Source organism: Pongo pygmaeus, chromosome 21 (assembly GCF_028885625.2).
Source record: "Pongo pygmaeus isolate AG05252 chromosome 21, NHGRI_mPonPyg2-v2.0_pri, whole genome shotgun sequence".
NCBI lineage: Eukaryota > Metazoa > Chordata > Mammalia > Primates > Hominidae > Pongo > Pongo pygmaeus.
Genome location: NC_072394.2, coordinates 12,684,986 through 12,707,509, shown reverse-complemented (window position 1 = coordinate 12,707,509; position 22,524 = coordinate 12,684,986). Strand labels below are relative to the sequence as shown.

The window sequence follows — 22,524 nt, the reverse complement described above, 5'->3', positions numbered from 1 at the left end:
CATGACGAAGCCCTGTCTCTACTAAAAATACAAAAATTAGCAGGGCATGGTGGTGCACGCCTGTAATCCCAGCTACTTGGGAGCTGAGGCAGGAAAATTGCTTGAGCCCGGGAGGCGGAGGCTGCAGTGAGCCCACCGCACTCCAGCCTGGCTGACAGAGCCAGACTGTCTCAAAAAAAAAAAAAAAGAAAAAAAAGAAAAATTTTGCTAGGTCTAGCCTCCTAAATTCTAGGTTGAGGCTTATTAGAGCAGAGTGGCAAACTCTGCTAGCACCTTTAATTGCCTCACTTCATTTTTGACTGGAAATTACAGGCTACAGAAATATGTATCTGCAGCTTGAGAAAAACCCACATGAGTGCAGAAGTGTATAGTGAGGACGCTTTTTTTTTTTTTTTTTTTTTTTGGAGACGGAGTCTTGCTCTGTAGCCCAGGTTGGAGTGCAGTGGCGCGATCTCAGCTCACTGCAAGCTCCGCCTCCCGGGTTCACGCCATTCTCCTGCCTCAGCCTCCCGAGTAGCGGGGACTACAGGCGCCCTCCACGACGCCTGGCTAATTTTTTGTATTTTTTAGTAGAGACGGGGTTTCACTGTGTTAGCCAGGATGGTCTCGATCTCCTGACCTTGTGATCTGACCGCCTCAGCCTCCCAAAGTGCTGGGATTACAGGTGTGAGCCACTGTGCCCAGCCGAGGATGCTTTCTTTTATGCACTTACATAGAACTCTCACCAAAGCTACTGGGCTGGTGGTAAAATTCTGAATTATAAATGAAGTGCAAACAATTTCCAGGTTTATAAAATTATCCTATTATAAACACACAAAGTAAACAAAACCAAAGCTTCATTACTCATATCTTGTATTTTATTTCTTATGAAAATGGCTACCCAAAGAAGTCACTGTAGCAGGCTACTATTTTAAGGCAGCAACTATAACTTAAATGCTAACAGACTCACTCCATAAGAAAGAAAACCCTTCCCCAGGGCTGTAATGGGCATTTAAGTTTCCCAAACCCAGGGACAACTAATTTTTATTACCTATTGAATAGAAACAAATGGATTTTAACAGTTCCCCTCCCCTATAGCTGAAAAACTCCACAAACAATAATTGACTCTATCTAAATGATCCCTTGACTCATGCCAGAAATAGCTACTAAAACACTTACAATTGTGATGTTCAAACTGGCCTCTGGCTACTTCTGGGAGTTATCTGGTGTTACGCAATGGCATATTGCCAGCGACATGGTGAATATACTCTGTCTTTATAGTCAGCAATGTTTAGTTGAGGCTAATCACGTATTTATTTTTTCAAAAGGTTAAATGTAAGCTTTTCCCAACTGAAATATATAGAAAACCCCAATGTATGAAACAAGTTTTAGGCATTGGTGTTGGCAGCGGTAGTGGGCTGATGTGTCCTCCCTGCACATTGCTGGGGGCGTGTAGCCCCTTCCTCTTTGGGTGAACCCTGGGGAAATCTTGGCACCCTCAGCCTCACTGCCTTCCAATCTCAGCTCAAAGAATGGGCATCCTGCCTGGGACCCCCCGCCCCCAAAAAAAAGTCCCTCAAGGGAGTCCAAGAGTCACCAGCATGACTGCCCATCCTGCATGTCCTCCTTTCAAGTAAATAAGAGGTAGCATAGCTGGGATTTCGCATGCCGAAGTCTAGCTCTTTATATCTAGACTTTGGGACTTTTCAGTCTTTTTGGTAACAACACATTTCAACAAATTAATACTTCTACTTGTGTTTGTGTAGCACTCAGATCCAGTGGCACCTCATTTTTACACTGGAGTAAACGGCAATATATGTTCCCAAACTGTGAGAAGGTGCTGAATGTTCCCAAATAGCATCCTGTTCCCTATTCTGGTTTCTGAATATTCTGGTTCTTTTTCTTTTCCGTATATTCTTCTAGTCGAAGAAGCCACTTGGCCCAGTACTGGGAACAGAGCTCCGCATCCATGAAATGTGGGTGGGCAGGTGATCCATCTTTGTAGGCCACCACAATTAAGCCACATTGAACCTAGGAAGAAACACAGGGCAATTCTCGTTTCACTACAGTAGGTCCAGAGTTTAGGTTCATTTCCCTCTTACTCCAGGGCAAACTCAGTATAAAACAATCTACAGGGTATCTCCTAACTCAGTTTCTAAGGTGGGTTGATCAAAGACTGCACCAGGACACAAGAACACAAAGATGACAGATAAAACATTGAAGACTGGGCTGTGATCATTACAGAGCCATTAAAAAAAAAAAAAAAGGCCCAAGAAGAGGGTGGAAAAGTGCTTTTTTTTTTCTTTTTAGAGACAGGATCCCAATCCCATCGTCCAGGCTGGAGTGCAGTGGCACAATCTCAGCTCACCGCATCCTCGAGCTGAGGTGGGCACCACTTCCGGCTGATTTTTCTATTTTTAGTAGTGATGGGGTTTTGTCACGTTGCCCAGGCTGGTCTTGAACTCCTGGGCTCAAGCAATCTGCCCACCTCGGCCTCCTTCAAAGTGCTGGGATTACAGGCATGAACCACCACACCTGGCCAAACAGTGCCATTTATTTATTTATTTATTTGGAGAGACACAGTCTTGCTCTGTTGCCCAGGCCGGAGCGCAGTGGCACAACCTTGGCTCACCGCAACCTCTACCTCCTGGGTTCAAGCAATTCTCCTGCCTCAGCCTCCCAGGTAGCTGGGACTAGAGGCACACACCACCACGCCCAGTTAATTTTTGTATTTTTAGTAGAGACGGGGTTTCGCCATGTCAGCCAAGCTGGTCTTGAACTCCTGACATCAGGGGATCTGCCCACCTCGGCCTCCCAAAGTGCTGGGATTATAGGCTTGAGCCACTGCGCCTGGCCTATTTATTTATTTTTGAGACAGGGTTTTGCTCTGTCGGCCAGGCTAGAGTGCAGTGGTACAATCTCGGCTCACTGGAACCTCCACTTCCTGGGCTCAGGCAATCCTCCCACCTCAGCCTCCCAAGTAGCTGGCACCGTAAGTGCAAGCCACCATGTCCAGCTAATTTTTGTATTTTTTTTGTAGATACAGGGTTTCACTATGTTGCCCAGGCTGGACTCGAACTCCTGATATCAAGCAATCTGCCTGCCTTGGCTTCCCAAAGGGCGTGAGCCACTGTGCCCCGCCAAAAAGTGCTTTTTTAAGTGGGAGAGGAACAAGGAAGACATTAAGCAATGGGATAAAAATAGAGATTAAAAAAGGAAAAATCTCAAGGAGTTCTATTTTCTAACTTTTTTTTTCTTTTTTTACAATTTTTCTCCTCCTACTCCCCTGACCGCGAAGTGTTTTTTTTTGTTGTTTTTTTAGACAGATTTGAGATGGAGTCTCACTCTCTTGCCCAGGCTGGAGTGTAGTGGCACAATCTTGGCTTACTACAACCTTCATCTCCCGGGTTCAAGCAATTCTCCTGCCTCAGCTACTAGAATAGCTGGGATTATAGGCATGAGCCACCATGCCCAGCTAGTTTTTGTATTTTTGGTAAAGACGGGGTTTCACCATATTGGCCAGGCTGATCTCGAACTCCTGACCTCAAGTGATCCACCGGCCTCGGCCTCCCAAAGTGCTGGGATTACAGGCGTGAGCCACTGCGCCCGGCCCGGAGTTATAGTTTTAAGTAAGCATTGAGCAAAGCTTTAAGTAGAGGCTCAGTGTCCTGACCTGAAAGCTGTAGTTGGTGTCATGGTTCATGGCACCCATGTATGCCACAACTTGCAGTGGGTTGTCAAATGTACTTTGAATAAAAGGCTTTGGTTTCTCTGATGTCTTCCAATCAATCACACACAGCTTGCCCCTAAAGAGAAATCACAGGAAGACTTTGTAGGTAATAGATCACACTGAAAATCTCTACTAGGTTAACAGTTCTCTTATGTATAGTTTGTCACTTGTCAGCCAATGATTATTGCTCCTATTCACCATTTTTTTCCTTTTTTAAAAAAGAGATGGGGTTTCACATGTTGCCCAGGCTAGACGCATACTCCTGGGCTCAAGTGATCCTCCCACCTCAGCCTCCCAAGTAGCTGGGACTATAAGTGCACCCCACCACTTTTCTCTCTCTTTTTTTTTTTTTTGCATCAAATAACCAGTGGATTCCTCCCCCCATCCCCTATCCTGGTGGGGTTTATACTTGCCAAATGCAAATATCAAAAGGATACAGAGAGTGGACCAATAACTGGTGACTCTCAAAGGACTCTATTGGTTCAATCTGTCTTTCATGACTTCAATTTCAAAATCAGCAGTTTATAGGGAGATTTTGTACAAAGCATGTATATTACTTACATGTTACTATAGCTCTAGACAGAGTTACACCTCATGCAAACTCAGTCTAGAGCAGCACTGGCTAAAAGAAATACAATGTGAGCCATGTGTCATTTTAAATTTTCTAGTAGCCACATCAGAAAAGAAAAAAAAAAATACAGCTGAAATTTTAACATTTTACTTAACCCAACATATCCAAAATATCATTTCAACATGTAATCAACTAACAAATGATTAATGGGATATTTTACAGTCTTTTTTATTATAGGGATATTTTACATTCTTTTTTGTACAAAGTCATTGAAATGTAGTTTGTATATTGTTACAGCACACCTTAGTTTGGCCTGACCACATTCAAATGCTCAATAGCTATAGGGGTTAGTGGCTACTCTACTGGACAGTGTAGGTTTAGAGATAATTTTATTGTCTTTATAATTGTTTGTAATATTGCCAAGTTTGACAATCTGTGTAGTTGAGAAAAGGGCCCCAGTAACTCTAGGATGCCATTCCTGGTTCTTTTTTCTTTTTTTAGATGGGAGTCTCACTCAGGCTGGAGTGCAGTGGTATAATCTTGGCTTACTACAACCTCCGCCTCCTGGATTCTAGCGATTCTTCTGCCTCAGCCTCCTGAGTAGCTGGCATTACATGTGCGCGCCACCTTGCCCAGCTAATTTTTGTATTTTTAGTAGAGATGAGGTTTCGCCATATTGACCAGGCTGGTTTCAACTCCTGACCTCAAGTGATCCACCCGCCTTGGCCTCCCCAACTGCTGGGATTACAGGTGTGAGCCACCATGCTATATTTCTGCCACAGAACACTGTTTGCAGCAATGTACTGTAATTGTAGAACTTAATGTAAAAAAAAAAAACAAAAAAAAAACCTTAATAGCATTCTGAAAACTATAAAATATTGATGAAAGAAACTGAAAATGATACAAATAAATGGTAAGATATCCTCTGTTTATGGACTGGAAGAATTAATATTGTTAAAATGTCCATACTATCCAAAGCAATCTATGAGTTCCATGCAATCTTTTTCAAAATTCCAATGGCAGGCCGGGTGTGGTGGCTCACACCTGTAATCCCCAACACTTTGGGAGGCCAGGACAGGCGGATTGCTTGAGCTCAGGAGCCCGAGACCAGCCTGGGCAACATGGTGAAACCCTGTCTCTACAAAAAATACCAAAAAATCAGCCAGGTGTTGTGGCTGGAGCCTGTTGTCCCAGCTACTCAGGAGGCTGAGCCAAGGAGGTGGAGTTTGCAGTGAGCCGAGATTGCACCACTGCACAACAGCGTGGGTAACAAAGCCAGACCCTGTCTCAGAAAAAAAAAAAAAAATTCTGCCGGGCACGGTGGCTTACACCTGTAATCCCAGCACTTTGGGAGGCCAAGGTGGGCAGATCATCTGAGGTCAGGAGTTCCAGACCAGCCTGGCCAACATGGTGAAACCTCGTCTCTACTAAAAATACAAAAATTAGCCAGATGTGGTGGTGTGCACCTGTAATCCCAGCTACTCAGGAGGCTGAGGCAGGAGAATTGTTTGAACCTGGGAGGCAGAGGTTGCAGTGAGCTGAGACTGTGCCATTGTACTGCAGCCTGGGCGACAAGGGTGAAACTCTGTCTCAAAAAGAAAAAAAAAAAAAATTCCAACATCATTTTTCACAGAAATAGAAAAAAAAAAAATCCTAAAATTCACATGGAACCACAAAAGACTCCGAATAGCCAAAGCAATCTTGAGTGAAAAGAATGAAGTCGGAGGCATCACATTGCCTGATTTCAAAGTACAGTCATGTGTAGCTTAATGACAGGGATATGTCCTGAGAAATGTGTGGTTAGGCGATTTTGTCATTGTGCAAACAGAGTATATTACACAAACCTAGGTAGGATAGCCTACTACACACCCAGACCTTTGCTCCTAGGCTACAAACCTGTACAGCATGTTATCATACTGAATACTGCTGGCAACTGTAACACAATGGTAAGCATTAGTGCATCTAAATACAGAAAAGGTACAGTAAAAATATGGTATAAAAGATAAAAAATGGTATACTTGTATAGGGCACCTACCATGAATGCAGCTTGCAGGACTAGAAGTTGCTCTGGGTGACTGAGTGAGTGAGTGAGTGGTGAGTGAATGTGAGGGCCTGGGACATTACTGTATACTACTATAGACTTTATAAACACTGTACACTTACGCTACACTAAATTTATAAAAAACGTTTTTCTTTCTTCAATAATACATTAACTTTAGCTTACTGTAACTTTTTTACTGTATAAACTTCTTTAATTAATTAATTATTTTGAGACGGTGTTTCGCTCTTGTTGCCCAGGCTGGAGTGCAACGGCACAATTTTGGCTCACTGCAACCTCCACCTCCCAGGTTCAAGCGATTCTCCTGCCTCAGCCTCCCAAATAGCTGGGATTACAGGCATGCACCACCACGCCTGGCTAATTTTGTATTTTTAGCAGAGATGGGGTTTCACCATGTTGGCCAGGCTGGTTTCAAACCCCTGACCTCAGGTGATCCACCCACCTTGGCCTCCCAAAGTGCTGGGATTACAGGCGTGAGCCACCATGCCCAGCCACTTCTTTAATTCATTGACTCTTGTAATAATACTTAACTTAAAACAAACACATCGTACAACTATACAGAAATATTTTCCTTTTCCTTTTTTTGAGACAAAGTCTTGCTCTGTCACCCAGGCTGGAGTGCAGTGGCGCAACCTTGGCTCACTGCAACCTCCGCCTCCCGGGTTCAAGCAATCTTCCTACCTCAGCCTCCTGACTAGCTGGGATTACAGGCACGTGCCACCACACCCGGGTAATTTTTTGCATTTTTAGCAAAGACGGAGTTTCACCATGTTGCCTAGGCTGGTCTCGAACTCCTGACCTCAAGTGGTCCACCTGTCTCGGTTTCCCAAAGTGCTGCAATTACAGGTGTGAGCCACCATGCCCCAGCCTCTTTTTTGGTATCTTTATTCTACATGCTTTTTCTATTATTAAAATTATTTTTTACCCTTTAAACCTTTGTTAAAAACTAAGACACAAACGTACACGTTAGCCTAGGCCTACACAGGGTCAGAATCATAGTAAATACATAAGCCAGTAATAGTTGTTTATTACCATTATCAATTATATACCGTAGTGTACATAATGGTATGTGCTGTTTTTATATGACTGAATAGGAGGTTAGTTTATACCAGCATAACCACGAACACGAGTAGCATGTTGCACTATAACATAACATCACTAGATGATAGGAGTTTCTCAGCTCCATTATAATCTTATGGGACCACTGTTTACATGCAGTCTGTCGTTGACTGAGATACTGTTATGTGGAACATGGCTGTATAAACTAAAGCTGTTATAATCAAACAGCATGATAATAGCATAAAAGCAGACACCTTAAACCAATGGAACAGGAAAGATAGCCCAGAAACAAAACCATGAATTTACAGTCAATTGATTTTCAATAAAGGTACCAAGAATGAACAGTGGGGAATGTCTCGTCAATTGTGTTAGGAAAACTGGGTATCGACTTGCATAAGAATGAAATTGTACCCTATAAATAACTTGATTAAAAAATGGGCAAAGGAGCTCAATGAATATTTCTTTAAAAGAAGACATGAATGAACAACAGATAGATAAAAAAATGCTCAACATCTCTAATCATTAGTGAAAGGCAAATCAAAATCACACTGAGCTATTATTACCTCATGCCTGTTAGAATGGCTATTATCAAAAAGACAAAAGGTAACTGTTGGTGAGGACTGCAGAAAAGAGAACCCTGATAAACTGTTGGTGGGCATGTAAATTAGTATAGCCATTTGAGAAAACATCATGGAGGTTCCTCAGAAAACTAAAACATCTAAAAACTAAAACCAGAACTACTATACGATGCAGGAATCCTACTTTTGGATATACAGCCAAATGAATTAAAATCAGTATGTTGAAGAGACACCTGCAATCCCAGGTTCACTGCAGCATTATTCACAAGCGCCAAGATGTGGAAACAACCTAAGTGTCCATCTATGGATAAAATGGATAAAGAAAATGTGGATATATATATGCAATATATATATACTATATATGCAATATATATATACATATATACTATATATATACACACTATATATATATACACAATATATATATACACACACACAATAGAACACTACATAGCCTTTAAAAAGAAGGAAATTCTGTCATTTGTGACATGGGTGAACATGGTGAACATTTTGCTGAGTGAGATAAGCCAGGCACAAAAGGACACATACTGCATGATTTCATTTATATGTGGAATCTAAAAAAGTCGAACTCAGAAATAGAGAGAGTAGAATGGTGATTACAAGAGGATAGGGATGGAGAGTGGGGAAGGGGAAAGGGGAGATGCTGATCCCAGGGTACGAGGTTTCGGTTAGGTCAGAAGAATAAATTTTAGTGATCTGTTGCACAGCATGGTGACCATAGTTAATAACGCATGGTATATTTAAAAGCTGCTAAAAGAGTAGATTTTAAGGGTTCTCACCACCAAAAAATGATAAATAGGTGAAGTGATGGATATGATAATTAGCTTATTTAATCTTTCCATTAGGTATACATATATCAAAATATATTGTAGCCCATAAATACATACAATTATTGTCAGTCAAAAACATTTTTTAACATCATAGTAGCGTAAACCCAAATTAAAAGTACAGTAACAGTTCACAAATAGCTCTTAAATGAAAAGATGCTCAGTCTCGCTTATGTGAAATGCAAATTAAAAATACAATGTTATCAAAATTACTAACACTGTATTGTTAAATGTATTCACTCATATTCTTGGTAATTTAAAATGCATACCCTTGACCCAGCAACCTTCCTAAAGTATAGGATAGCAATGGCTTGATATCCTGAGTACAAGTGAAGTGACAAGTGCCTGGGAGATTTAAGAAGTAGTCTTGTCCAGGTCTACTTCAGACCAACTAAATGTATTGTAACTGCATATATCACAAGTCTAAAACAAACAGGCCAGGCGTGGTGGCTCATGCCTGTAATCTCAGCACTTTGGGAGGCTGAGGTGGGTGGATTACCTGAGGTCAGGAGTTCGAGACCAACCTGGCCAACATGGTGAAACCCTGTCTCTACTAAAAATAAAAAATTAGCTGGGCGTGCTGGCACATGCCTGTAATCTCAGCTACTTGGGAGTACAAGACAGGAGAATCGCTTGAACCCAGGAGGTGGAAGTTGCAGTGGCCCACACCACTTCACTCCAGCCTGGGCAACAAGGGTGAAACTCCGTCTCAAGAAAAAAAAAATAAACAAATGAATCTGTGCATCTGCCTAGAACAGCTCTGTAATATACAAAGAGGCACATTTGCTGCAGCACTGTTTGTAATTGTGGAAAACTAGAAATAATCTGAATGTTCCCAATAGGGAAATGGATAAGGCTCATTCATACAAAAGAATATAAAAAACGAGTTAAGAGAGAAGTAGGGCCGGGTGCGGTGGCTCAAGTCTGTAATCCCAGCACTTTGGGAGGCTGAGATGGGTGGATCACCTTAGGTCAGGAGTTCGAAACCAGTCTGGCCAACATGACAAAACCCTGTCTCTATTAAAAATACAAAAAAAATTAGCCAGGCACCTGTAATCCAAGCTACTCAGGAGGGCGAGGCAGGAGAATTGCTGGAACCCGGGAGGCAGAGGTTATAGTGAGTCCAGACTGTGCCACTGCACTCCAGCCTGGGCAATAGAGTGAGACTCTGACACACACATACACACACACACATACACACACACAAAAGAGAGTAGTAGGTTGGGCAAGGTGGCTCACACCTGTAATCTCAGCACTTTGGGAGGCTGAGGTGGGAGGATCATACTTCCTTCCCAGTTCTAGATTAGTCTGGGCAACACAGCAAGAATTATTTCTATAAAAAAGTAAAAAAAGAAAAAAAGTAGATCAAAATAATAATGTAACATCTACCGAATATATAGTATGCATTAAGCACTGTTCAGGGAATATCTCATTTTATAACAACCCTACGAGGTAGGTACTACCATTTGTCTTATCTTAAAGATGAATAAATTGAGATAGAGAGCGACTAAGTAATTAATCTGAGGTTAAGATGAAAAGCCAAGCCAGAATCCAAACTCAAGCAGCTGGCTCCTAAGCCCAATATCTTACTAGCTTTGTGATACCATGTATCTAGAGATGTCTGTATATTATGACTCTCAACAGTTCTGCATGAAATCATACATAAGTGCTGCCTATGCATGTGTATTATACATAGCATTATGTGTGTGCTAAGAGTATAGAGGGCACATATTCTTAGGTTGTCCTGATGCTGTGTCACAGATCATTGGTCATTAAAAAAGGAAAAGAACAAAAAAGAGCATAGAAGGCAGACTAGAAGAAGGTAGTGCCAAACTTAAAACAGTGATCGCCTTTGGCCATGGGTGGTTCAACAGAATTTGGGGTTCATCTGTAATGTTATATTTCTTTAAAAAAAAGATCTCCATGTAATCACATGGATAAGGAAAAAAAAGTTTAAAGCAAATGCAACAGTGTTAAGTGTTAATTGTGGGTGGTGGAAAATTATTACATGAGAAAACAATTTTACAGATCTATGTAAACTAATGAAAGTTTTTTTTTTTTTTTTTGGAGAGGGAGTCTTGCTCTGTCTTCCATGCTAGAGTGCAGTGGCGTGATCTCGGCTCACTGCAAGCTCCGCCTCCCGGGTTCACACCATTCTCCTGCCTCAGCCTCCCGAGTAGCTACAGGCGCCAGCCACCACGCCCAGCTAATTTTTTGTATTTTCAGTAGAGACAGGGTTTCACCGTGTTAGCCAGGATGGTCTCGATCTTCTGACCTCGTGATCTGCCTGCCTTGGCCTCCCAAAGTGCTGGGATTACAGGTGTGAGCCACCGCGCCCAGCCTGATTTTTTTTTTAAATAATTTTTTTAAGTGGAAAAAAGCAGGGTATATACCATCTTGTGTTAAAAAATGAGTGTGGGGACAAATGATTGTACATATGGTCATATAATATCTCAGGAACACAGGAACTTTTTCAACAGAGGTTCAATACAGAGTGGGTGTGGGGAGTTACTCTTAATAGCATATTACCCATTAAAAATTCAGCGGGGCCGGGCACAGTAGTTCACACCTGTCATCCCAGCACTTCGGGAGGCCGAGGCGGGCAGATCACCTGAGGTCAGGAGCTCAAGACCAGCCTGGCCAACATGGTGAAACCCCGTCTCTATGAAAAATACAAAAATGAGCTGGGTATGGTAGCAGGTGCCTGTAATCCCAGCTACTAGAGAGGCTGAGGCAGGAGAATCACTTGAACCAGGGAAGCGGAGGTTGTAGTGAGCCAAGATCTCACCATTGTACTCCAGCCTGGGAGACAACAGCAAAACTCCTTCTCAAAAACAAACAAAATCGGCCAGGCGTAGTGGCTCACGTTTGTAATTCCAACACTTTGAGAGGCTGAGGTGGCGGATCACTTGAGCCCAGGAGTTCAAGACCAGCCTTAGCAAAATGGTGAGACCCCACATCTACAAAAAATAGAAAAATTAGTTGGGTGTGGTGGTGCATCCCTGTAGTCCCAGCTACTTGGGAAGCTGAGGTGGAAGGACAGCCTGAGCCTGGGAAGTTAGAGACTGCAGTGAGCCCTGAATGCATCACTGCACTCCAGCATGGGTGACAGTGAGAGACTGTCTCAAAAAAATAAAATAAAAAATTCTTAGGCCTGGTGCGGTGGCTCACACCTGTAATCCCAGCACTTTGGGAGGCCGAGGTGGGCAGATCACGAGGTCAGGAGATCGAGACCATCGTGGCTAACACGGTGAAACCCTGTCTCTACTAAAAATACAAAAAAAAAATTAGCCAGGCGTGGTGGCATGCGCCTGTAGTCCCAGCTGCTGGGGAGGCTGAGGTAGGAGAATGGCGTGAACCCGAGAGGTGGGGCGTGCAATGAGCCGAGATCGCGCCACTGCACTCCAGCCTGGGTGACAGAGCAAGACTCTTGTCTCAAAAAGATAAATAAATAAAATTTAAAAAATAATAAAAATAAAAAATTCTTAGCTGGGCGTGGTGCCTCACACCTGTAAATCCCAGCACTTTGGGAGACGGAGACAGGTAGCTTGCTTGAGTTCAGGAATTCTAGATCAGCCTGAGCAACATGGCAAAACCCCATCTCTACAAAACATACAAAAAAATTAGCTGGGCGTGGTTGTTCACATCTGTGGTCCCAACTACTCAGGAGGCTGAGGTGGCAGGATCGCTTGGGCCTGCGAGGTGGACGCTGCAGTGAGCCGAGATCATGCCACCGCACTCCAGCTTGGGCAACTGAGCAAAACCGTGTCTTAAAAAAAACAAATTCTAGGCTGGGTGCGGTGGCTCACACTTGTAATCCCAGCACTTTGGGAGGCCGAGGCGGGCAGATCACTCAAGGCCCAGAGCTCGAGACCAGCCTGGGCAACATGTCGAAACCCCATCTCTACTAAAAACACAAAAAATTAGCCAGGCGTGGTGGCAGGTGCCTGTAGTCCTAGCCACTTGGGGAGGCTGACATAGAATTGCTTGAACCCAGTAGGCGGAGGTTGCAGTGAACTGAGATTGGGCCACCACACTCCAGTCTGGGTGACAGAGCAAGACTCTGTCTCAAAAACAAAAAAAAAACAAAAACAAAAAACAAAAAAACCTTAGTTTCAAAAATGTTCATATTACTAATGTTGATGCTGACTTAAAAAACAAAAAACAAACAACAGTGCTATGGACATATTTTATCATCTCTATGACAACCATTGGGTGTCAGGAACTTCTTGTAGGCCTTGGGTGGAGGGGACTGTATGGCTTCCTTGGTTTATCTAAAGGGCAGCCAAAGTCTATTAAATCTCTTGGTATACAGGGGCTCTTCTCAGATATGACGCAGTTGTGCTATAAAACCATTAGGTGGTCTAGGCCAGGCGCGGTGGCTCATGTTTGTAATCCCAGCACTTTGGGAGGCTGAGGTGGGTAGGTCACCTGAGGTCAGCAGTTCGAGACCAGCCTGGCCAACATGGTGAAACCCCATCTCTACTAATAACACAAAAATTAGCTGGGTGTGGTGGCGTGCACCTGCAATCCCAGCTACTCGGGAGGCTGAGGCAGGAGAATCGCTTGAACCCAGAAGGCGGAGGTTGCAGTGAGCCAAGATCACGCCATTGCACTCCAGCCTGGGCAACAAGAGTGAAACTCCGTCTCAAAAATAAATAAAAATAAAACCATTAGGTGGTCTAAACAGTTTTCAGACTATCAAGGGTGTCCACTCTTTCAGCTTCCTGGCCCACAATGGAAGAATTGTCTTGGGCCACACAATAGCTGATGAACTAAAAATAAATAAATAAATAACCCCAAAAAAATCTCATAATGTTTTAAGAGTTTACAAATTTGTGTTGGGCTGTGGAATAGACAAGCTTTTGAACTTAAATTTTAACTAGAGCTTCAAGGTTTACATGAACAGATTTTTCTCTCTATCTTGTTCTTAGTGCTCCCTTGCCTTATTTGGATTAGGGGTACCTGCAGGTTGTAGCCACCTTTGTATCAGAGGCGTTCGAACTAGAGCAACTCCATCTTGAGTCAGGGCTAGGAAAATGAGGCTGGGCCTTGCTGGGCTGCATTCCCAGAAAGTCAGGCATTCCTAGCCTCTAGATGCTTAAGGTTAAGGGAACAAATTAATAATGTTTACTAAACAGACCCAGACTTGGGAGTGTCCAGATACCCTGATATCTGGAGAACGAAGGCATTCCTATTTTTGCTTTAAAGATAATATCGATTCTTGCAAAATACAGTAATTAAGAAAATTAATCCTTTATCACAAACCCTTGCAGCAGAGCACATCTCCCCAAGATCTTTTTTTATCTTATATATATGAGCACTGTACTTAGGGTGGAAGTGTTCCTCTTCTTACCTTCAGGAACGCCCTGCTCTGTCTATGGAGTAGCTATACTTTCACTACTTTACTTTATTAATAAACCTGCTTTTACTTTGCACTGCAGACTCATCCTGAATGCTTTTTCTTTTCTTTCTTTTATTTTTTTGAGACTGAGTCTTGCCTGTTGCTCAGGCTGGAGTGCAGTGGCGCCATCTCAGTTCATTGCAACTTCTGCCTCCTGGGTTAAAGTGATTCTCCTGCCTCAGCCTCCCGAGTAGCTGGGACTATAGGCGCACACCACTGCGCCTGGCTAATTTTTGTATTTTTAGTAGAGACGGAGTTTTGCCATGTTGGCTAGGCTGGTCTCGAACTGCTGACCTCAGGTGATCTGCCCACCTCAGCCTCCCAAAGTGCTGGGATTACAGGCGTGAGCCACTGTGCCTGGCTTCACCCTAAATTCTTTCTTGCCCGAGATCTAAGAATCCTCTCGGGGTCTGGATCAGGACCCGTTTCCTGTAACACTTGGACCCGAGTAAAACAGGACCTGAAGTACCTGAGTAAAACAGTAAGACAGCTACGATATAAAAATCACGGGGACCAGGCGTGGTGGCTCACACCTACAATCCTAGCACTTTGGGAGGCTGAGGCAGGCGGATCACCTGAGGTCAGAAGTTCGAGACCAGCCTGACCAACATGGAGAAACCCCATCTCTACTAAAAATACAAAATTAGCCACACATGGTGGTGCATGCCTGTAATCCCAGCTACTCGGGAGGCTGAGGCAAGATAATAGCTTGAACCCAGGAGACGGAGGTTGCAGTGAGCTGAAATCGCACCATTGCACTCCAGCCTGGGCAACAAGAGCAAAACTCCGTCTCAAAAAAACAGAACGAAACAAAACAAAACAACCACGGGAAGCTTTATTAAGTTCAGATGTCTGATCCATGTCAAGCACTGCCTGGAAGCCAGAAGAGAGTTGATTTTCAGAACCAACAGATCATGGTGCTATCTTTAGGAAAACAGGAAAGAAAACGCAGGAATGAAATTGGATCTTATGGCAGGTACCTTGCTTTGGGGGAGGGGAAGGACAGGCTGGCAAACAGGCCATGTTAGGGATATTGAAAAATCTCGGCCAGGCGCAGTGGCTCATGCCTGTAATCCCAGCACTCTGGGAAACCAAGGTGGATGGATCACTTGAGGTTGAGAGTTTGAGACCAGCCTGGCCAACATGGTGAAACCCTGTCTCTACTAAAAATACAAAAATTAGCCAGGTGTGGTGGTGCATGCCTGTAGTCCCAGCTACTCAGGAGGCTGAGGCGGGAGAGTTTGAACCTGGGAGACGGAGGTTGCAGTGAGCCAAGATTGCGCCACTGCACTCCAGCCTGGGTGACACTCCGTCTCAAAACAAAACAAACAAACAAAGAGTATACCTTTCTCCAGCAAACAATTTGATTTTGGAGTACTGGATGACAAAGGTTACATGGCTCTTCTCCTTGTACCTGTTCTCAACCCCGCTCCACCCAATTCTTTTACCTAGCACAAAGGTTTGGACATTAAACAGAGAGAGGCTACAGTACCTACAGACACACCTTTGACAGGCACCATCTGTCCTACCCTGTATTAATTCACCTCCAATCTCATACTTACTGATACTCAGCCACACAGTCCAGCAGACCTATATAGTTTAAGGTTTCATGTTGAACAGCACTTTCAAGAGCTCGCACTCCACTGACATCTTTCAGAATATGCTGGACACTTTCGATGTAACCAGACTTGAGGAGATTTTCATCTCTCTCTTTTAAGGTTTCCTGGGGAGAAAGTATGCTTTCCAAGGCTTCGTGGAACCGTTTCCCTTGTAAAAAGACGTCTGAAAAGAAAATCAGGGAAAAGGGGAGGGGGGAAACACAAACAAAGCTAACACTAAAAAACAAGTACTCTAAAACGCTCTGAAACAATACAATTAAAAATGACTTTTTTTTTCTTTTTTTTTTTTTAGATGAAGTCTCCCTCTGTCACCCAGGCTGGAGTGCAGTGGGCGATATTGGCTCACTGCAACCTCTGCCTCCTGGGGTCAAGCGATTCTCCTGCCTCAGCCTCCCAAGTAGCTGGGATTACAGGCGCCCACCACCGTGCCTGGCTAATTTTTGTATTTTTAGTAGAGATGGGGTTTCACCATGTTGGTGAGGCTGGTCTCGAACTCCTGACCTCGTGATCTGCCAGCCTTGGCCTCCCAAAGTGCTGGGACTACAGGCATGAGCCACCGCGCCCGGCCAAAAATTACATTAGTTATTTTTAAGTGACAATCCCTAAAACTAAATTTCAGCCTCTTGTGAAACCTAAGAATATACTTTGAAACCAATGGGATTATTAATAGGACGTTAGGCAATAAAATGAATTAAAATTAAGTACTTCTAGGAGAATTGGGCCAAAGTCAAAACTGAAGATCAAAAATGAGGATACATTTTCCCTCTTCCTAACATTTTATAACATGTGAAGACTAGAGAAATTTCATTAGGACACATTAGGACACACTATTTTTCCTGTATGTTCATTTTCAGAGGTCAAAGCCTTACTTTTCGTCCCCAGGTTTCTCTGAAAGAACTGTAGTGTCTGGATTTGTTGGCGTATCCCAGGATCTAACTTTATTTTTGAACTCTCTCCTCATTTTCAGTGCTCCTTGGCCTCCAAGTGCTTGCACAGTAAGCCCCTTCCTCATACACATTTTAAAAAACGGAACATGGCCGGGCATGGTGGCTTATGCCTATAATCCCAGTACTTTGGGCGGCCGAGGCAGGCAGATTATCTGAGGTCGGGAATTCAAGACCAGCCTGGCCAACACGGTGAAACCCAGTCTCTACTTAAAATACAAAAATTAGCCAGGTGTGGTGGCGCACGCCTGTAATTCCAGCTACTCTGGAGGCTGAGGCAGGAGAACTGCTTGAACCCGGGAGGCAGAGGTTGCAGTAAGCCAAGATCGTGCCACTGCACTCCAGCCTGGGTGACAGAGCAAGACTCTATCTCAAAACACACACACACACACACACACACACACAAATAGACTCAACAAACACAAGAAATATTATATATTCACTTGTTTCTTAGTAAGAGGAGAGAAAGAGGGGGGACTGTTATGCTAAGCAATGGCCTTGGAGCTTTCAAAACATTATTTAATTTTCAAACCCAACAACCCAGCAAAATAAGGATCGTAAGTTACCCCCATTTTAATGAATGAGGCCTATCCCACTAGGCAGTGCTGTTAATTTGCCCCAAAGCAAAAAGCTGGACAGGCAGCCTGGCATCAGAATCTATGTTTCCAATTTACCACACAGTAGAGCAAAGGAAGCAATCTTGGAAATCACCAATTAGATACTCAGAGAAACAGAGCAGGAAATACACGTGCTTGGAACATGCTTGCAGAGAGACCCACAGAAAAGGAGGAAAACAACTTTACATTTGTCAAGTTTTTTGATTTTTTTTTTGAGACAGGGTCTTACTTGTCACCCAGGATGGAGTGTACTGGCTTGATCATTGCTCACTGTAACCTCGAGCACCTGGCCTTAAGCAATCCTCCTGTCTCAGCTTCCTCTACAGGCATGTGCCACCACGCCTGGCTAATTCAAAAAAATTTTTTTTTTGTAGAGATGCAATTTCTCCATGTTGCCTAGGCTGGTCTTAAACACCTGGCCTCAAGCAATCCTCCCACATTGGTCTCCCAAAGTGCTGGGATTACAGGCATGAGCCACCGCACTTGGCCTTCAACTATTTTTTACAAAGATGGAAATGTCAATTCTTTTTTTTTTCCCAGGCTGGAGTGCAGTGGTGTGATCTCGGCTCACTGCAATCTCCACCTCCCAGGTTCAAGCAATTCTCCTGCCTCAGCCTCCCTAGTAGCTGGGATTACAAGTGATCGCTGCACTTGGCTAATTTTTTTGTATTTTTAGTAGAGATGGGGTTTCGCCATGTTGGCCAGGCTGGTTTTGAACTCCTGACCTCAAGTGATCCACCCGCTTTGGCCTCCCAAAGTGCTAGGATTACAGGCATGAGCCGCCATGCCTGGCTGGAAATGTCAATTCTATCATTAGCAAAAAATGGAATCCCTTCTGAAAAATTATTTGGAGAGTTAAATGAAATTCAACTTAGGAACTAAGTTATTCTACTCCAAATTTACTTGGCTCAATTGGAATTATTAAGACGTGAAAGACCTACAAGAAATTTATGACTGATGGAATTAAAGCCTAGGAAAAAGAAGTGTAGCATTCATCTACACTAGGTTAATGAAGCAGAAGACAAACACGTGTTAAAAACAGGAAGAAAAAAACTTAGCAAATGCCATGCCAATAGACCATACATTTCTCGCTGCAAACTTACCCCTGGCTAGGTTCTTCACATACACATGATCACAAACATGAAAACCTAGATTACAGGATCCTTTAGACACTAAGGCTCAGAACATTCAACATGATTCAATTTATAAAAATAAAAAATGATCCAAGAATATTCACTGCATGTAGCATCAAGTCTGCTTATTCACTCAAAGTAATGAAAGTGAAATGTTTTCAAGTCCTCATATATGAAGTGCACTAAAAAAACCTTCATGCATCTCCAGTATTCTCATGATGGAACTGGCAGGATGGCTAATACTTCAGGATTAAATCAGCATAGCAAAAAAAAAAAAAAATTAAAACCTAAACCCCAGCCCTTTGTGTGTATTTATACACAAAATATAAATCAGAATAAGTCAGACTTTCTCATTCCTGCCAGTCTTCAAAAGGTGAACTGATGCTTGGGAAACTGCTCAAGTATTTGGAAGAATGCCAGACACATTTCTATGCTCTCACCTTTGAGAAGACTGGGTAGAAATTATTGATACAATATTTTTCATTAAAAAAATCTTTTTAATTTTTAAAATGTAATTCTTCTTGGGTGCCACCTTCTTGGGTTTGGGATCCAGTATCCTCCAGATCCGTTAATCAATTTAGTGAGCCCTTTTTCTTTTATTCACCATGACACTAATTGTCCCTTTATATTATTTCAGAACCCACTGCTTACTAATACTTACTTTCTAAAAAGAGTGATTCTGCCTGGGCGCAGTGGGTCACACCTGTAATCTCAATATTTTGGGAGGCCAAGGTGGGAGCACTGCTTGAAGACAGGAGTTGGAGACTAGCTTGGGCAACATAGGGAGACCCTTGTCTCTACAAAAAATAAAAAAATTAGCCAGGCATGGTGGTGCACGCCTATGGTCCCAGCTACTCAGCAGGCTGAGATGGGAGAATCACCTGGGTCCCGGCGGTCAAGTCTGGGCAGGGTGCGGGGGCAAGCGATTCTGCTCATTTCTTAATGTTGCTACTGAGTTGACTGAGAAACACAGCTGAGTGCTAATCTAGATCAACAAAGCTGACTCTATGAAAAAAAAAAACAACAACCAGTCTTCTCTCTGCCTGGGCTATTGGGGCTCATTCACATTCCAAACAGAAATTCCTCTCTGGTGCACTTCCTTACTTTGTGCCAAGAGCTACAGGCCCTGGGGTCCCACGTGTTCCAGCAGGTTTCTGCCTTTTAATAATACATTTTTTATTAGTAATTTCAGATGTGACATTCCTGGTTTAAGGAAAATAACTTCTCATGAGAAAACTATCAATTCTAAATTTTAGTGGTAGAAATACAAAACTGTAAGATGCCATTAGAAGATTTTTATGTTGCTTGCTTGGAAAGCAGACAATAGTTTGGTGGTTGCTACTAATTAACTATCTTAGGAAGGCAGTTAGCTCTTGCCTATATAATCCTTGCCCCACACAGCTGAGGAATGTTATAAGGAGCTAAAGGCCTTGACCATTTGGTACATATCCAGTACCATCTATATATACTTAGTATTTTTCTTTAGAACATGTGACATGTTTAATTTGTTACACACATAGTTTTAAGAGTCTGGATTAGGGAAAAGACGACTTAAATAGAAGCCCAGGCTACGGCAAGGGTCAGTACACTATTCTTAAAATAAAAACGAAAGAGTTTGTGTACTACTAAGAGTACACGTACTGCACTTTGGGAAGCTTGGGTAAAGGAATGATGGATGTGAAACTTTCCTTTAACAAAAGACCCCTATATAATTTACGGGACTAGCTAATTCACCAGTGCAAATGGTCTTTGTTTTTGAATGGAATATTAAATTTAAGGAAGCTATTCTCCTCACTTGTCCAAGTTAGTAAATTAGAAGTTGAAGGTTAAAGTGTATTTATCCTCAGATCCTTATGAAGAACCTCTGATTATCTCAGTTTACCAAGGTCTAAATATAGGTCATGTGTTCTGGTCTGCTTCAGGATCTTTAAATTTACAAGTCAGTTTACACTAATAAGGAGGGCAGTGGGTACCTACTGGATTCTAAACGGAATTATCTAGCAAACAACTAGAATTCTGTTACCAGGTGACTTTTTTCCATAATCAAGGAAAACAAGCAATTCTAATACTGTTGGTAGCTCATAAAACAAGTGAATTTTATGTATTATTTAGTCAAATTATTTGATCTATTTTAGTTTCATCTGTAAAATATGGATAACAGTATCTATACTTCACAGGACTACCATGAGGATCAAGTGAGTTAATACACATAAAGTGCTGTTTAATGTTAATTACTATCTGAAGGGAGTTCCTTGCTAGTAAGTTAAAAAAACCAAACCTCATTCTTTTGACACCGTTGCTCTCTATTATAGAAAACATATAGAACCAGAATTGAGATAATTACTTGAAGTATATTCTTTAAAGCCATCTTCTCCCAGTTCCAGAATCATCCGCTGTTTCCACCTCTCCAACCAGAAAACCTGTTGTTTTGTCATGGTCTGCTGAAGGACTCGGGTCACACTTGGTATCACATTCCTTTGCAAGGGGATTTTCAAAGGAACTGAAGGATCACTTGCATTTGGTTTATCACTTCTCTCTGGATTGAAGATAGGAAACCAGTTTTGTGGCACTCGTCTGTCCTCACCTTGGTTTGGCGGCTTATGCTTGCTCACAGGTCCACAGAGCAAAGCATCTTCCTCCACCGATCCCGGGGTGTGGGCGACGCCTCTGGATGACAAGACAGACTGAACTAAATTAGAGTATTTTTCTTGGTCCACTTCTTCATATGGGTTCACTTTTTTCTTCCGGCCACATGAGTAAGAGGAAGTAGAGAAAGCCACAAGGGCAGCTGATTCCACAGAAAACTCCTTTGAACTCCTGAGCTGCCTGCAAATGGTCTGAAGTAACTTCATCTTCATTCAGATTTGTTTTCACCTTAGTCTATTTGCAACGGTCGAGGGCCTTTATGTTTGTATTCCTATTAGAGAGAAAACAACCATCAAAGCGAAAGCTGCATCAGAATGATATTGCACATCAAAATTGTGAACTTTTTCGACATGTTTGGACAGAGCCCTTTCTTAAGAAAGTCGACAGAGCGAGACCCTGCCTCCAAAAAAAATTTATAAATAAATTAAGACTCAATACCCGAAGGACTCATACATACTAAATGCGAATTAGCAGACAGCTTGAGGCAAGACGTCCTAGTCTCTAATATGCAGGAATGTGACGCCCAGGAAGGGAAGCGTGTGCGAGACACGGAAAAACACAAAGATGGAGCCCGTCCCATGGCGGCCACACAGTCCTAGGTGACAGACAACGACTAATTTCTAGACACCAGGCTCTCTGCTAAGTATTGTGTGTAGATACTTCTCACTTGGTCCTCACACCCTCTACCGTGGGTCTAGAATGAACCCGTTGCACAGACGTGGAAATCGGGTTGGAGGGTCCCGTCGCTCGCCGGTCAGAGCTGGTGGCGGCGCTGAGGTCTCATTACTGTGACCGCAAAAAGGCGCCTCCCGCTCCGCCGTGGGTGCGGACCCCTGGCGAGGCCAGGACGGCGGTGGCCCCTGTGGCAGGAGTCTGGATTAGAGAAAAGACGACTTAAATAAAAGCCCAGCCTACGGCAAGTGTCGGTACCTTGGAAGCCACCACACTTCGCTTAACTCTCAAGGCGCGAACAACCTCTCGCGACCCGTACTTTCATCCGTCCCGCGCTTTGGTTTCGAATTAGGCACAGCCTAAGGCAAAGCAGGTCCAGAATGCCTCGCGGCGCTCACGCCCCACCCGAGGCTCTTGTCGGCCTCCACCGACGCGCACAGTTAGAGGCCAGGAGTACCTCTCCAAGCGGAAGGGCCGGCGTCTCCGAAGCGCGGGAGCCTCCAAATCGCGCCCTGCTGCTCTCACGAGATCTGGTGACGTCAGCGCTCGCCGCCATCTTGGACTCGGGCTGAGTAATAAATTCCCCCCGCACCGAAACGCGATCTTTTTCTGGACGCGTCTTGCTGGGAGAGCGTCCGTGGCTTCGCGTCCGTGTCGCGGCCCTG

The 22,524-nt window shown here is 43.3% G+C and overlaps 1 protein-coding gene across 5 annotated transcripts; it reads right to left on the bottom strand.

Annotated features, from left to right (window-relative positions):
• Nucleotides 1-835: 835 nt before the first annotated feature.
• On the bottom strand, nt 836-22,366 carry MGME1 (mitochondrial genome maintenance exonuclease 1). Of its 5 annotated transcripts, none has more exons than XM_054467000.2 (6): nt 22,118-22,254; nt 20,886-21,458; nt 18,512-18,556; nt 15,791-16,010; nt 3,653-3,785; nt 836-2,010 (listed from the first exon to the last, which is right to left on the bottom strand). In XM_054467000.2, exons 2-6 carry the CDS (start codon nt 21,397-21,399, stop codon nt 1,849-1,851), a joined length of 1,074 nt encoding a protein of 357 aa, XP_054322975.1. In that variant the 5' UTR covers nt 21,400-21,458; nt 22,118-22,254; the 3' UTR covers nt 836-1,848. The 5 variants fall into 5 exon arrangements, with proteins under 5 accessions (XP_054322975.1, XP_054322976.1, XP_054322978.1 ...); XM_054467001.2 differs by having other exon boundaries at nt 21,645-22,179; XM_054467003.2 differs by lacking the exon at nt 18,512-18,556 and having other exon boundaries at nt 22,118-22,366.
• Nucleotides 22,367-22,524: the final 158 nt, after the last annotated feature.

Bases quoted from the DNA above. Each gene is read 5' to 3' on its own strand.
- MGME1 (XM_054467000.2), bottom strand. From the start codon at position 21,399: ATGAAGATGAAGTTACTTCAGACCATTTGCAGGCAGCTCAGGAGTTCA. The intron at 3,786-15,790 runs GTAAGTATGAGA...ATTTCTCTTTAG, and splicing joins GACTGTGTGGCTGAGTATCA to GGGCAAGCTGTGTGTGATTG. The intron at 2,011-3,652 runs GTCAGGACACTG...GTTTCTTCCTAG, and splicing joins ACACCAACTACAGCTTTCAG to GTTCAATGTGGCTTAATTGT.